This window comes from Triplophysa dalaica, chromosome 9, assembly GCF_015846415.1.
Source record: "Triplophysa dalaica isolate WHDGS20190420 chromosome 9, ASM1584641v1, whole genome shotgun sequence".
Classification (NCBI taxonomy): domain Eukaryota; kingdom Metazoa; phylum Chordata; class Actinopteri; order Cypriniformes; family Nemacheilidae; genus Triplophysa; species Triplophysa dalaica.
In genome coordinates, this window is record NC_079550.1 from 14,719,065 (window position 1) to 14,735,608 (window position 16,544).

Below are 16,544 nucleotides of genomic sequence, written 5' to 3' on the forward strand. Positions count from 1 at the left end.
CACACCAAAGAGCTGGAGGGCAAGGATATAAAGCCGGCCTGAGTGCCCAGTGTCGCTCTTATCTGGAGAGTTGGATGGCTTGATCTCTTCAAAGAGGACTCTCACTCGAGCGCAGCCATAATCAGCTGATAATAAAGTTTACTTGGCTAACCACAGGCCTTGGCCTCTGATACTTTCCAACATACCGTCACCATATTGCCTTGTTTGCTCTGAAGACAAATTAGCTGGTTACCATAAAACTGTGGCTGAGCAACCCTACAGCTGTGGGTTCGATTCACAGGTAACACACAAGTAATGATAAAAAATCTAAATGTGTACTATTCATTTTGCCGTAAGCTGCTTTGGACAATTCCCCATCTAAACCCACCTCTCATATCACATCCTGTATATTTGATCTTTTAAATAACATACAATTTGGAAATGGAAAAGAGTGGTCTTATTTGCAAGCCTAGATAAAGCAGATGCCATCCTGACACCATTTGATTTACACACTGCCCATTTTCCACCAGCTTGTTTGTTTTTCAGACACAAGTGACCAGCTTTACGCAAGTCTGACACACTTTTCTGGGGATAATTGCTTGTTAGCTCAATTTCATTTATGGTCCCTTAATAAAACCTAATTGAATTAGTCCCACCTCTGCCTGATGGTACTCTTCTTGTGGGTGTTTACTGTTCTTGTCCCCCTGGTATCCCAGAAACAGAATTATGTAGGTTCCACGCATGCCTCAGTGATCCCGCCATAACCCGAGGCTGTAAAGGTGAATGCTCTCTGAATTAAATGACCAAAGTCTCTATGGTGTGACATAAGTAGTTCTGCATTTGCCAACATCAAGAGAGAACGAACCGACATGGGTTTTATGATGATGAGAAACTGTTTATTTTCCCTTCAATGTTAAAAGTGAACACCGTGTCTTCATATCTCTGTAGCTCTAACAGGATTTTCAAATGAAGAATTAAAGCGAGAAAGACATGTGAGGCCGGAGAGAGAAACCATGTGGTTCGTATGGGACATGTTTTTTCTTCTGCTGTCTGTGTGCCCGTCCAGGACGGGCGGCAGGCGTTATCTTATTGAATTGGGTGAGGTTGAGCTCTGAGGGGTGTGAATAATGTGGAATGAAGCCTGTGGCAGCTGTCAGCCACTCTGATGAAGAGATCTTCCCTATTGGAGAAGATGAACTTCTGACCTCACATCCTTTGAGTCTTTCTCTATCAGCTATTTGCACCGACTCGCAGTAATGCACTCAGCATGAGCCGTCCAGCTGAGGAACAGCCTCCCAAACCTATTTAAATGGGCCCTTGGTGACTTTAAAATGATATGACCCTGACCTTGAAACCTGGTTCCTCGTTTGTGAACCAGAAATTGAATATCGCACGAGTAATTTGTTTAGTTTTAATCTTGCTCACCTTCTGATATATCATGTAGTGTTTTCGCTGCATACAGAGCCTTTTAGTGCCGTGCTGGAGCTCTTGCTTTGATGGCGGGCCTGTTGACTCGGGCGATCTGGGTGCTTTGAGGAGTCAATGGCAGACACAGGACAAACAGCTTTTTATGAAGTGGTATAAAGTTATCTGCTGTCTTTGAGTCTGGCCGGGCTGGTGTTTTACAGCAGATAACAGCAGGCCCCTTGCTTCCCTATCAGTGCAGCCACCGGCCGCCCGCGCTCCTCGCTCGCCTGCGCATTAGAGGCTGTCAGAGGCCTCGAGTGTTGCTGAGGGTTTGCAGGGGAGCCCAGACGAGGGCAGATAGCCGTTGGCCTGCAGATCAAAGGGTCTCCCTACAGGCCATTCTGATAAAGCTGTTGAATTTCATGCAGCAGGTATCTGCAATAGAAAGACACCCTGCTCTTACACGTCTGAAGAGACGAACGCATTCGGCTTCCTTTCTTTCCCTCACAACCCCTCCTTATGCAATATCGCCAGAGCAAGGGTGCTTCTTGGTGTTAAAAAACAGCTCTCCATTTTTCTTTGAAGTCCCACTGTGGTGTTTTCAAGGGTCACTCATTTCCTCTTTGCTATCCCTGTCAGAGGAAGGAGGGGGAGTCGGCTGGGGTCTCGAGCTACTATGTGTGCCAGATGAAACACAGAGATGTTTATGACCTCAGTGTTTTTTAATGCATGTACCTGCAGAAACATAAAGTTTGAATGGCTTTGCCGAGTAAGACATTAGTGAGACAAGAGACGTTATGAGGAGAACATGACCCCTCTCCATAGCAATGCTGAAATGATTAGACATTATGGAGCAAAATATAAATGCATGGTTGCCAAGTTGAATACAAAATTGTAATATAGAATATTTAGGGATTGAAGAGGTATATGTTTGACTATAACCTCCAAGGAGCTTTACAAAGGTGAACAAAACTTTTCACAATCGCATCTACTTGATGGAAATAAAAGTAAACTCAAAATGAACTATGATGCAATGTGAGTGTAAACTTGAAATGGTGTGCTTTTCTCTCTGCAGGCACGTTTGACCGCAGTGTCACCCTGCTGGAGGTGTGCGGCAGCTGGCCGGAGAGTTTCGGTCTGCGTCACATGTCCTCCGTTGAAGCCACCGAAGAGGGGCTAAAGGAGAGGCTGGCGGACGCCATGTCAGAGTCGCCTAACAGAGACATCGTAAGCTCTGGGACAGGTGAGAACATACACACTCACTAACAGTGTAGACAGAAGATCATGTAACTTGGTGATGAATTAAAGTTGTAGATTTTATCTCAAGAAAAACGACGCAAAAATGTACATCTAAGATCAGAGTGCACCTGTTCTGCATCACGTTTAAATAGATTTAAAGGACGGTTCACACAAAAATGGAAAATCTGTCTTCGTTAACACACCCTCGAGTTATCTGTATAAATGTCTTTGTTCTGGTGAATACATAAAAAGATATTTGGAAGAATGCTTGTAACCAAACAGCTGTTGGTCACCATTGACTACCTAGTTGGAAAGATTGCTTTATAAATGTATTTGTTCTGTTGAACACAAAAGAAGATATTTTTAAGAACATAGGAAAGCAAACAGTTGTAAGGCACTTTTGACTACCGTTGTCACGGCCAAGAACTGTTTAGTTACAAACATTCTTCCAAATTCATTCTTTCTCTGTATTTATCAGAACAAAGACATTTTGAGAGATTTGGACCAACTTGAGGGTTAGTAAATGATGACAGAAGTTTTTGTTAAATAACTGGCAAAATTACCCATTAGCCAAGTTCAAATGCAAATGATCTCTGTCAGAGGTTCATGTGCTAAACTCTATCTCGTTCGATTTGCTTTCGCTAATACCTCCAGTGACTATAGGAATCAGTTACAGAAGAACACACTCCCTGAACGTCTCCCTTTCTTTGAATTACGCAAAGATAAGAATTCATTTTAGTGACGTGCTCCTGATGTATTTCTGCGATTCCTTGTCTCGAAAAAGGCGCACATCCAAGGTTTTACGATAACAAATTAGGTCATTCACGTCGAAGGAAAGACCGAACGAAATGAGGGGGAAATTGCCACTCTTGACAATCCAAATGTTTAACTCATTTAGGAAGCTGCTGCTCTCTGTCCCTCCCCCCGCCTCGGAACAAGACTTTCTTTGATATCTGAAGAAGATGGAGGTTGGATCCTGCACGCCGCTGCTTGGAGCAGCGAGGTCACAAGGCCCTAATGCATTTAGCATCGACTGGCCCTCTCTCGTAGCGCGTCTATTAGGCACTAATTTGATTTGTACCTATTCATTTGCAGTCCCTGCAGCAGCACCGAGTTGGCCTTCTCCATAATTGGTTCTGTCTCTATTTTTGCATCATTAGATTAAGCCCGACTCCCGGACACTTGTAGTCTGCGCTTGTCCGTCCATTTATACAGCCTAATGTAACACAAAATTCATTACTGATCACATTACACTCAACTTTTGGCCCTACGGGCTGGCGGATGAACATAACGTTAAGCCTCGTCTGAAGCGGGGAACTCAGGGAACAGACGAAAAATGGATCGTTTAAATAAGCGGCGTGGTGGCTGGGGACACAGTTCTGGAGCCTTTGATGAGGGCAGGCCATCAGTAATGTCAGTCTGTGTCGTTTTCACCCAGACTTCAGGACTGCAGCCTTAGGCTGTAATAGATCAAACCGTTCTTGGGTTTTTGTTGAAGGTGCTTGTCAAGGTGAGTGCTGAGAGTATTAGCTGAATGATGATCATCATATTATGACTAAGGTTGCGTCATATCTATACAGTAACCCTCGTTCTGCAAGATTTAAATGCAACACAGTGTTTTATTTGAAGTCCTGCAATAACCTTTCAATAAACCCTAATGTGAACCTAGCACTGACCGTAGTTTACAGTTTATGATTTCCCATAGATCAGACCCTCAGGCTGATGTGGGATTTATCTGGTCGCTGTGGGAGTGTGTCTGGGAATTGTGGGTGAGCCAGTGCATCTGCATATGTAATACCTAAGCAGACTTCTTTGTAGTCGTGGGATGCCCCATTTAATAAGGCAGGTTCAGTCGAGAGACTCTTTGAAAGGCTAAAGCAGATGGTTCAGCACTTAGCATCTCCTCACGCACAGGCTCTTCTTCAGAAGGAGACTTTAGTGTCAGGGGACAGCTTAGGCTCTTCTTCTTCTTTATCAGTTGCTAACTACTTCTCCATGTTTCATTCCATCCCTCTCACTCCAAAAATTGAAATTTCTTCCCTCTCAACTACATGGTGAGAAGCAAAAATCAACGCAACAATGTGACTCCTGCATACCATAACGCAAGACTCAAAACGTAGAGGAACAGAACGTAAACTAAAATGCAGTCATCTTTAAATTTGATTTTGGCCAGCGGCATAACGTTACAAATTGGATTTTTCTTGTTGGAGCTAACCCAACATAAATTCCATTTACGAAACTGAAAGAGGACAGGGCTCAACCCTGTCAGCCACCGTGGCCCACACCATTGCTGCCAGTGTTTATTGAGGTTGCACACTGGGATTATGTGTCTGTCATTCCTCATTACTTCAGCCGCCCCAAAAATCACATTTATATCTATTTCCTTGTTAAACTCACAGTGCTTGGAGGCAACAAGAGCTTGTGCTCAAATGCCATAAGCAAAGAGTTCTCGGATAGCAATACAAGTATCTCTTGTAAACATAATGCTACGCTAATAGCATTTGCTTTAAAACATCCTACAGATTTGCACAGTGCTTTAAGAGCAAATTGAAAACGTATAGAGATAGTCTGTGCGTTCTGTGTGGTCTATTAGTGGCATATAAGTGCATATGGACATGTGAAAGTTTATAGGGTCCTGTCTCGTTCTCTGGATTTAATGTACATGTTCATTTAAAATGATTAAGGCCGATGGGGATTCATACACTTGACGGAGAGGCCACACTGTTCCAGCGGGACACACCACAATACCTTTATTGTGAAAAGGATGAGAGCGACAACTCTCAAGTACCCTCTCTTTCTTTCTCTCTCTGGACATCCCAGAGTATTCAGTTCGACCCTCAGGGCACATCTTTACTGTCACAGAAACACACACCACGTCCAACATACATTCACGCACCCTCTCCAATACAAACAAAGTTTCTCAAGTGGACACATATGCAGCCACTAATGACCGCAAACACATGGTTGCCCCTCAAACAGTCATGCTTGGATGCTGGTGAAAGAACACGCGCACGCAAATGTAGCTTTCCCATCATAAACGGACACACAAACACGCGAGCTGTGGCCACCGCTGAGCGTGACCGACCGAACTTGTGATGATTAGAGCTTTTGTCATGAAACGAGGAACAATGCACTTATATCCGCCAGTAACACTACTCTGTCCATCCAAACATACTTCACTAGACACTCCGGGGCGCCAAAAATCTGTCTTCCTCTCGATGGGCTGTTAGCAGTCATGAAGCAGGATGTTTGTTTTTCAATCCCTCAGAAGTCATTCACCACTTGGTTTTCTAGCCTATGCGGACTAGCTTGTCATAATTTTGGAATAGTTTGTAAAATTGGCTTTAGGGTTGAGTTAATTATTCGAGTTGGTCATCAGCGTATGCCGCATGGCTTTGTTGGACTTGCTCAAGCTTCCATTGAGTATTGTTTGGATGTGGTCCATGGTGATTCGATATTATCATGAGGATACGAAGAAACCACCAATTTCAGCTTAATTATTACGTCTGCGTTCTTTGCATCTGTGTATATGTAGTCTGATGAAGTCTGAAAAGATATCTATTGATTTAATCAGATGGTGAAAACAAGCTTTTCCTGCCGACTGACAGCTGATGTGAGAGTTGTTGCACCTATCTAGAAAGATGTTGCATTGTGCCGCGTACGTAAGCCGTGTTCTGCATTATATCGGATGTAACTGTATACAAAATTTGAAATCCCACCAGCTTCATTTTATACCTCGGCTCAACCCTCGTTGTTTGCTTACCTGGTTAATGACAGTAACATTCAGTGTTTGAATTGGACCGAACCACAAGCAATCATTCGGCAAATCACAAGCTATTATCAGACAGAGCGTTTCGTGCCTTGATGTCACGGCTCGTTTTAATGGCAAAAGATAGCCATCGCTAGAGCAACAAGGCACAGCTGAAAGCACAGCAGCCCAACCACCCTTGGTGCAAAGGACTTATCCGGCCGCTAATCAATCATCCGCCACCTAAACTCGGCACACGGACGACGGATTACGCAAACAAACCCAGAACTAATCTGGGTCTGCTCAATCTCCTGCCGATCCTCGGCGGAGTTCAAGGGGAGCGTGTTATACCATAAAGTTGTGTTGAAAGGCTTTGGCTTTGGCGTTAGCATGCACGTAGCATTGCTAGGAGTGTTTAGCTGCTTGACAGTGTCTGATACGTGTGGATGGTTTGATTATTGTAGCGTATATGCAAAAATTACATCCATATGTCATTTAACTCATCTTTTACTTGATACTCCCCCACCCACTAAACTGTGTCAGTGCTCACAATTTCCGACCTCAATAGTTGTATATATGCAAGGCCTTAAGAATATGGTTGGCTCTGTCGAAAATAGGGATCAATATATGGATGTTAGGTTATCACTGCTATCTCTCTGAAACCTTGTATCTTCGTATTTCATGTTGTTTATTTTTTAGCATAAATCATCATTATCATTAGTCACCTTTATGTTTGTCACTGGGTTTTACTCATCTCTAAGCAATAAAAAGTATGTATTATATTATATTACTTTACATTACATTATATTATATTAAAAATAATATATTTTCAATTTTGAAGAAAACGTTTCAAGAAAAACTCAACTTTATAAATTGGGACAGCCTTTGTTTGGCACTGGCTCTACACAAAATATTTTCCAAGGCTGAGTCATCTTGAACCATGTCCAATCATCCACACTATTTGTAACAAACTATACAAGGTGTTCACTTTGTCACATGCCGGGTTCATATCGTGCTGTGATTAAAATGCAGCTTTGCATTAAAGAGACTAGAAAATAATTCAGAAAGCAAGGTGGCATTAGAGCATGGCTGCATAGGGCAACGACCAGCAGGGGAGTGAAGTGTGAAAATAGGAACACAATCATTATTTCCTGCCCTCAGCGGTAACCCATTCATTCCACGTTCACTCTCTTCAGTCCAGCCGAGGGTTTGAGAGTAATGTGCAGCGACAGGGTGAGACGATGAAGAATAATTCCTGCATTCACAGCCCCTGTAACAGTCTCTCTTTCTCTCTCCTCTTTTCTATCAGTGACACTTTGGGTCTGGATATCATTGCAGATTTAAGACGTTGCTTTCTTTCTCTTGCTGGTCTTCTAGCCTATTTGCTAAACAATACGTTTTTGGAACTATACTGTTTAAGTTTTTTTGGAAAATCTCACATGTTGTTTAACAGCACAGTGAGAACAGGAGCACAGCAACACAACTCTGCTAAAATAATAACACTTGTGTGTTTGCCAGGGCGCTGCCGGTTCAGCAGCAGCGCTCTGTGAGAACCGCTGGATCCCGGCTCTAAGCAAATGGGCTTTTTGTGGGATTTTTCGACACTGCACTTAACAGCTTGCTCAAGGGAACGACAGTCAGTAAATAGCATCCCTGAAAGAAAGAGAAGAGGCTCAGACTGAGAAAGAAAGCAATACAGCTGACAAGGTGCGAGGCACTTTTAAAAGATGTTCCAGGATGTCTAGACATGGTGTTGGTGAAACATGAAGAAAGTGTCAGGCATTTGAGAGGCTGGAGGTAGGTGTCAGTGAGACATGCTACGTGCCTCGGACCTGTGATTCCACAAATGACTTCTAGGTCATTGACTGCGTTTAGATTCTCAGGAGAATGAGTAATAGTGCGATATTAACACCTCAGTCTAAAACCCAAATCTAGTCCACATTTTATCTCTAACTTCACCTTTCTTTATCTCTCAGACTGTCTTTAAGGATCTGAATATGCATATATTAAAGAATTGTGTATTTATTCTACACATCTTCATACCTACGGAACAAACTTCTGTAACTTCTTCATTAAATCCAGTATCTGCTTTTAAAGTGCACGTATTCAAACGCATCTCTTCACACTTTGCATCTTGCCCGTATGCTCTGTACATATATCTGTAAAAGCATGCATTAGTTATAGAGGACATAATGGAGGAGTTTCTTGGAGGCGCAGCTGAAAGGCGTGACGGCGCTAGCGGTCCAGGCGTTACCGTGCCGATATGAGATCACTGACCTGACTGCAGCACTTTCCAGGAAAGTGAAAAGAGATGAGAGCAAGCGAAGCATGCTAGAGAGCGTGTGACTGTCGCTGCGTCTTTTCCTCACACACACACTCGCGGCGCCGTCGCCTCTAATGGCCTCACACTTTAAAAAGCACTCGTGCACACTGCCCTCTGCTCTGTGAATAAACATTTTCTCTCTTCTCAAGGTGTTCCGCCTCCTGCAGGTGATCGCCCACATTGTGTGCTTCAAGTGAACAACATCTTTTACCGCTATTGTTTAATTGGTTAGTGATGATCTGACTAATGCAAAGCAAAATGGCAATTATGCAAAGCGGATAAGTGGATTTTATGTGTGTGCTGCTAATGTGTTCATGGCTGGTAGATGAAAGCTGAAGGGATAGTTCACCCAAAGATGAAAATCTTTCATCATTTACTCATCCTTCTTTCTTCCTGGCTTTCTTTCTTGTGCAGAACACAAAAGAAGATATTTTGAAGAATGCTAGTAACCGAACAACACTGACCCGCATTGAGTTCAATTGTAGAGACAAAACCACAGAGACATTTCTCAAAATATTTATTTTGGTGTTTCACGGAAGAAAGAGTCACAAACAGGTAATATAACAGGTGAATAAACTATGTTTATTGTGTGTAAGAGAGAGAGCGTGCAAATATTTTATATATGTGACATAACTCATACATGACCTATACGTGTATATATATATATATATATATATATATATACACAGTTTTATTTATGTGATTCAGGCTGTAGAGATTTAATGAACTTCACTCCATCAGTATGCGTGCGTGTTCGATGTGTACCGTCCCCACATCTCAGGGTTTCAGTCCTTCAGATGCACGGCATGACGTTGAGCTCAGTGGCCGTCACATTGACCGGGCCCATCAATCCAAGAGACATAAAGTAATATGGACAGCAATTAAATCAAGTAATTGAATCAAAACTCAAATTAAGCCACCAGCCTGAGTGGTTTGTAATTGTAAATGGCAGGAGCCTTCCATCCCACCGGCTTAAATTTGAGACCTGCGCCTTGAGCAACTATTTAACCAATTACTCCGGTAGCAGTAATAGACCTTCTTAATGCTCGCTGAATCAGAGTGATTTTGTTTGACTGGGCTTTTTATTGAGGGTCTGTGGTCGACTTGTAGACCGTCTGATAAATAAAGAATCAGTCATGTTTGTTATGTTAATGGCTTTCGGTCGCATTTAGATCGTTTGAAAGTTTGCTAACACTATATACTATTCAGAAACATAAATAAACCAATTGTGTTACGACCGCCGAAGAGTCATTATTGGTGCTTGCTGAGGATAAACATCACAGTTATTGTTTCTCGGACTTAATGAGGGCTAATCGAACAAACTAAAAACCACAGGAACACCCTGGCAACCGCATAGCAACCCACCTGCTTCACGTTGATGGGGTTTGCATTTGCAAAGACCGCTGACATTTTCTTCAGAGAATCTTTGTCACTGTCATGTTGTTTCAATGACATAACGCTATTTCAAATATAGGGAACGAAAAGTAAGTCTGAGCCCCAAAAAGTTATATTTTAAACCCATAAGTAAACGTGTGAAGGGTCATTCACACTTGTGTGTTAAAGCTGCAGTAGAGCCGTGTTGAGTTTGGACATTACATGGATGAACATGAATAAGCTTTCATTTCTGAGGTATGAGGATCAGTAGTCATCGTGTTCTAGTTAGAAACACGGTGGCAAAGCGAGGCCGGCGCTATCCGGTCGTGATCGTGGTTCCGAGTCTGATTCATTTTTCACGACTTTGAGTTGTATCAGTCATTCCTTGCATTGCTATGTGACAGTTTAAAGAGAGAGCATCGCTCAGTTACTTTTTAGCACTTACTGGAGACATGCTCTGCATGATTCATGAATAGTGTGCAAACTTGATTCAATTTTCGGAAGAAAGTGACGCTTGCCTCTGCAAAACACTTGATAGGTACACTTTATAAACCCCTTGTGTTGTACTCATCACAAGACTTTCAGTGTGTGTATGCGTCTGTGTGTGCTTTGTGTGTGTTCGCGTGTGTGTCTGATTGGGTCTTGTTTGTTTGGCATGGGCTGCAGTCCGCAGTCTAAACACCTCTGTCGCTTCCAGTCTGAAAGGGGGTCACACTCACACACTATTAATATCCCAGACAAAATTAGTAAAGTGGATACATGATGAGGCCATGTCACAGCGATAGTGTCCCATGTACTCCCACAATGCCTCTAAAGCCCCTCAGCTAGAGTGTCGCTAATGCCCATCTTTTAAGAGGACGACTTCCTTAATGCCAGCTTTTCATTTGAGGGATAATCTCAGAGGGTCTGTGAAATAACTATCAACAGTGCGTATGTGTCTGGATGTGTGTATTATTTTACTTGAGGGTTTAGTTGAGGGTTTACGTGTCTCTCCTTGCGGTCAGTGATGAATCAAAGGAATGATGTGCAGGCATATGTAAAATCTGATTGAAGAGAAGAGCGTTTGTATGTAAGGGAAATGTACTAGTACAAATAGATTTAAATAAAAAAGTTTAATGCTGACAGCATTTACTCTATATCAAAATAGTTGTATGCAAGTATTTGTATTATTTTAAAAGTGAAGTGTGAAGTGAAATTTAGCAGCATCTAGAGGTGAGGTTGCGAATTGCAACCTACGGCTCACTCCACCCCTCTCTTTTGAAGCACTATGGTGGCTGACACTGGACTAAGATGTTGTCACATTTTCGCTTCTTTGCAGAAGGAGTTAACATATTTACCAAACACGTTCTGTAGAGCATTTTGTCCATTTTAGTGTTTATTTTAAGATATGTCCATCTAAGTTATATTCTATTAAGACACCTCTAACATTTAAATTTGTCTGGGACTAAGCTTGTTTAAGGGCTCTTTATATGCTTTTCAAAGTGTTTAGTTTTCTTTTAAAGCGGATTTAACACGCAGTTTCTACCAATATCATATTAGTATTGCATACTTTGTATCTTTGAAGAGTCTTTAGTTTCATCACATTTAAATAAGACAGATACAGCTGCAGGATTATTTCTGAAAACAGGCGACCTCCTGAACGTGTGCAAGGAGGGCAGAGCTAAAGCACGAGCACATAATACATCATCGCATTATCCCTGCATAACAGTTGATTCACTATAAGTTTGTGTTGTGTAACTTATGCACGTACATGCAGTGCATGCTCCTTCTCCGTGGTTAATGTGTGGGGCGTGCATGAGAATGAGATGCATGAGAAGCCAGCACATTTAACATGGTAAAGAAGTCAGAATGCATGAAACACTGTGGTACCCCCCTTTAATGATCAGTTAACTCTTATCCACCAAACCCCTCCTAGTGTAAAGTACATCAGAGGACTTGAGCTGCATGCATGCCCGTGTGTTCTCTTTCACGCATTCATGTTCTTTACTGAGTGAATCTAATGTGTAAGCATGTGCTGGTTACCCACAGCAAACAGCGCTGCAGGATCTTCAAATGTCTGTGTTACTGTGGACTGGTGTTTACGGCCTGAAACCAGCCTGCTTGATAGTGTCAATAGAGTCTTGTTGCTGGGGACCAGCCACAGGAGCCACAAAACAATCAAACATAACTGTGCTGATCCAGGGAGAGGGGATAGGAACAGAAAGAATCTGTTTGCTTGTGTAATGTGTGTATGGTTATTGAGTTGTGCTGGGAGATTGTTTGTAGTGCATGTTTAATGTAGAATTTAAAAGATTGCCGCTGGTACAAACTATGTATATCATAAAATTGAGAGGTGGGCAATTCCGGCAACATGGACAGAACATTCTGCATTATGGACGTGACATACAAATGCTCAGAGAATGTATTTGTTATTTTACTAAACCCTTGTTGATAGAGTCTAATCATCAGAAAAATGTAAAAATGTAAAATGTTCTATTTTAAAAAGGGAAATAAACATGCGTTATGGATGTTACAAAATAGGACATGAGTTTTTATCATGTCTTATTTCAAACTTTGTAGGATTTCTGTGAATTAAAATGCACTAACCTGAAGCAATAATACCCAATGAATGGAGAAGGGATCCCTCTTTGTAGAACATAAAATGTTACTTTAATTTATGTACATTTAATTTTATGTTCATTTATGAGAAATATGTCCCGTTATGGCAGTTGACCGACTATGAAAAATCATGCACTGAAAAAAAAATGCTTGAAGAGAGACCTCACATAGGTAGTCTATTTGAACCACCGAATGTTGATATCTGTGCTGTTAAAACCGTTGGTAAAAACTATATTTTTTCATTGTAAGGTTTACATTTTCATGGGATTGCCCAGGTCTGGTCCTGGATGTTGATTGGTCAATAGATGTGGTTTATTCACAAGAAAGTACAGCTGTGACCCATACACTGAGCTACTGTTAATATTAAAGTATAAATACTGTAAATGCAGCGATCGTGAAATTTGATTACAAAATGTTCTGTTAATAGAAAAACCTTTTGCTGTTCTCGCTTATAAATACAATAAGGCATTTGATATTGTTCATATTATGAATATAATCACAGCATTGTGATTTAAAGGCATACTTCGCCCCCCAAAAATATATTCTAGTCTTCTCATATCTTACTGCTTAGAATAATTAAATTAAATTGTATTTTATGTGAAAGAAACCAGAGCTCACCCCCTATGTGTGTGACATCATATGTCTGCACTAAGCCCAAAAGCATAATTATAACGGAAACGCATCGCTGCTGGTGCTCTCCCTTCCACGCAGATTCACAAACAAACACGCGCCGCCTGCGGTCCTCAACAGTGTCCGGTCCAGGTGTGGGCTCTGACCGTCTGTGCTCTGCCTTTAATTGCTACAAGACTCTATAGCATCATCCAACCGCTGTTTTATTTGCACTGTGTCACTGTGCTATCTGTCAGGCACACGAGGAAAAGCGTAGCCGTCGTCTCATCCCTGGCAAACTTCTTTTACTTTGAGCCTGCAGAATAGGATTTACGATCACCTGTCACAAGGCTATGTGCCTCGTGCACACTTCCCAAAGCAAACAAACAGCTCTTTTCCTCCCCCATGGACGCAAATCATCAGAGAGAATGTGACCACCCAGTCCCTACTATCATTTTAGCACCATACTCTGTGTGTTTGTATGCCAGACATTTTGTACACACACCAGATAATATCTGAAAAATTATGGACATGACCGGACTGCACGTGATGTATGTTCAAAACACTGCGTACATCACAGCTGTTATGAGTCTGTGCCGGTGTGAGGTGATGGTGTGTACGCTGAGAGTGTGTTAACAACATTCACAACATATAGCTACAATACAAATCATTCCAAAAACTAAGACGCTATTAAATGTGACAAAAACAGAATGTTTGGCCAATATATCTATATATATATATAACAGCATGCTCCTTGACATGTGATTTTTTTCTATAAATGCATACAGAGAAAGCATTTGTTTATATGATAATTTATTATATTTTATCCAAAGTTTGAGTTTGAGTTTCAGCAGCAACAACACAAGCAAATTTAATGTAGCCCAAACATTAAGTTTTATTAACATTTAAAACAGTTAAAATACAATCGAATATTAATTAAATATAAAATAAATTTTATAAGCAAACACAGGCCGGAAGTTAACTTCAGGCCAAGCGTGTGCGTGCAGTGAAACCATCTATATTTTTATTTTCACTTGACTAATTGCTCTTTGAAGAACTTTTTATGTTTACATATTTTTGTCAGATCTGTGAGGCCGGAGAGTTTTTCCTGATTTCATAAACGCAATCCATTTCCCAGTATTGCAAGAACTTCTCAATGTGTTGATTGAGTAAAAAGGTCATTTTCTCCACTTATGATTAGACACAAGTCCAGTTTTATTATCGTTTTATGTCATCATGAGGGTATAAATGTCTGTAAGCAATATACAAGAATGACAGTAACTCCCTCTAATGTGTTCTTAAGTCATTTTGAGGACTTGCTTTTGTCTCACTCCTCCTTAATGTAAGGAAAACAACTGAATCATTAAAGAAAAGAAGTTAAACAGAAATCACTGCGGCAAACCTTTAAGAAAACAATTAATTGAATGCATGCATGTTTTTCGATAACTGCTCATGTCGTGTTGTATTTTGATTGTCTTTCTATCACATCAGAGCTGCAGAGGGAAGGAAGCATAGAGACGCTCAGCAACAGCTCCGGCTCCACCAGTGGAAGCATTCCCCGGAACTTCGAGGGTTACCGGTCCCCCCTCCCCACCAATGAGAGCCAGCCCCTCAGCCTCTACCCCACCCCGTTCCCCTAAAACCAGCTCTCTGTCACCTTGGAACTATCTTGACCGCACCACAATACCCTATCGAAGAGCCCACACCAGCTTTCTCCTGCGTGTCTTACCCTAATGCCTGTTATTTCAAATGTGGATTGTCCTTAAATCAAACTAGGCATGCAGAAAAACCCCTGTTCGATCAGGAATTAAGTGTCTTACACGTAGTGCTTCTCTGACAATGCACCCTAATGTAATTTCACTTTCCTCAGATGAATGTTGAAGTGATTTAGCCTCTGTTTTAGAGAGAAGAGAGCTCTATATATGGTCTACCGGTCTGATGTACTGATGAAGACTTGGCACTTTTCTCAAAGATGTGTCATATTACCATTATCATTATCAACTGAACTTCCAGTGTGCGCTGTTGGTGTGTGTATCTTCATTGATTACTCTTTGAGCGTGTGTGTGTGTGTTTGAGTGGGTGTGTCCATCAAATCTATTTTGAGTAGATGAGTTTAAGAAGCATTACATTGAGTGACTTACTGATCAAATTGATAATTGAGCTGCATTATGGTTTTCTTTTATACTCATATCTGCCATAGTGTTTTGATCTGTTTTAGTGTACTGTACTTACTAGCTGAAATGTATTGGACATTTTCTTTTCTTTGATACATTTGGTTATGTTTACAATTTAAATGTTGTGTTACTTTATAGTGTTGTTTTGTATATTTGGCTTTTTCAACGAAATTTCTTGGACTTCATTTGGATTTGTAAAGATTTCTTTTTTTTTAAAAAGAGATGTTTGTTTACAGATGTTTCCATGTTTGATTTGTTTTAATGGATTTGTGCTTGCAGGCCTCCAGTATCCACAACACATTTCATTCAGTTCAGATGGCCACCCAGCACACACAATCATCATCATCCATATATCAGTATGCATAAGCTTGTTTGTTTAACAGATTTATACTGAGAGTAGTAGAAAGTCCTTAAACTTAGCTACATTTTACACTTAATTACTGTTTATATATTTCTCTAAACCAATACAGAGCTATGAAATTTTCAGAAGAATTGCAGTTGTAATTGTCAACTTGTCAAAACATTTAACGAGACGCTGTTGGCTGACAGCTCATTGCATGTTGAAAGCTTGAGAACCTGGAAATCTGATGCGAAAACGTGGCAGGTTGTTTACCCTAATTTATAGGCAGAATTAGAGTTGGCATGACTTCATGTCACAATGCATTGCACATGCTTTGTATGGACTGTTTTTTGTAATGACACCTTATCTCATCAAACAGGAATTCATGCAAGTGATATTGGTTCTTTACATTTGTGTTTGTTTGCTTAATACAGTATATGAATTTTGACACTCTGTTCAGTAATTCCCTTATTAATGTATCTTGCTTTTCATCTTCTGTCCAGAATATATTTGTCAAAGAAAAATAAATGCATTTGAATTATAAAATATAATCACTACCTTTGTTTAGCATAATGTTAGCATACAGTTTGACGGTTTAATTGATTCCGTTTTAACTTGATTTCATTATCATATAATATAAATTCATACATGTAAGCAGGCATTTCTCAGCAGTAATTGCACCTATCAGATTAATGTAGAAAATGTGTTGGAGTGCTATTGTTTAATAAAATCTTAAACCGTTATGGGCAACTT

At 40.9% G+C, this 16,544-nt stretch overlaps 1 protein-coding gene across 1 annotated transcript in view; it reads left to right on the forward strand.

Moving 5' to 3' along the window:
- Positions 1-16,342, forward strand: part of bcas3 (BCAS3 microtubule associated cell migration factor) — a 196,549-nt gene extending 180,207 nt beyond the window's left edge. Inside the window, exons 23-24 of the mRNA XM_056757181.1 lie at positions 2,462-2,629; positions 14,769-16,342. Coding sequence (XP_056613159.1) covers positions 2,462-2,629; positions 14,769-14,917 — 317 coding nt within the window. The 3' untranslated portion in view covers positions 14,918-16,342. The remainder of the gene's footprint in view (positions 1-2,461; positions 2,630-14,768) is intronic.
- Positions 16,343-16,544: the final 202 nt, after the last annotated feature.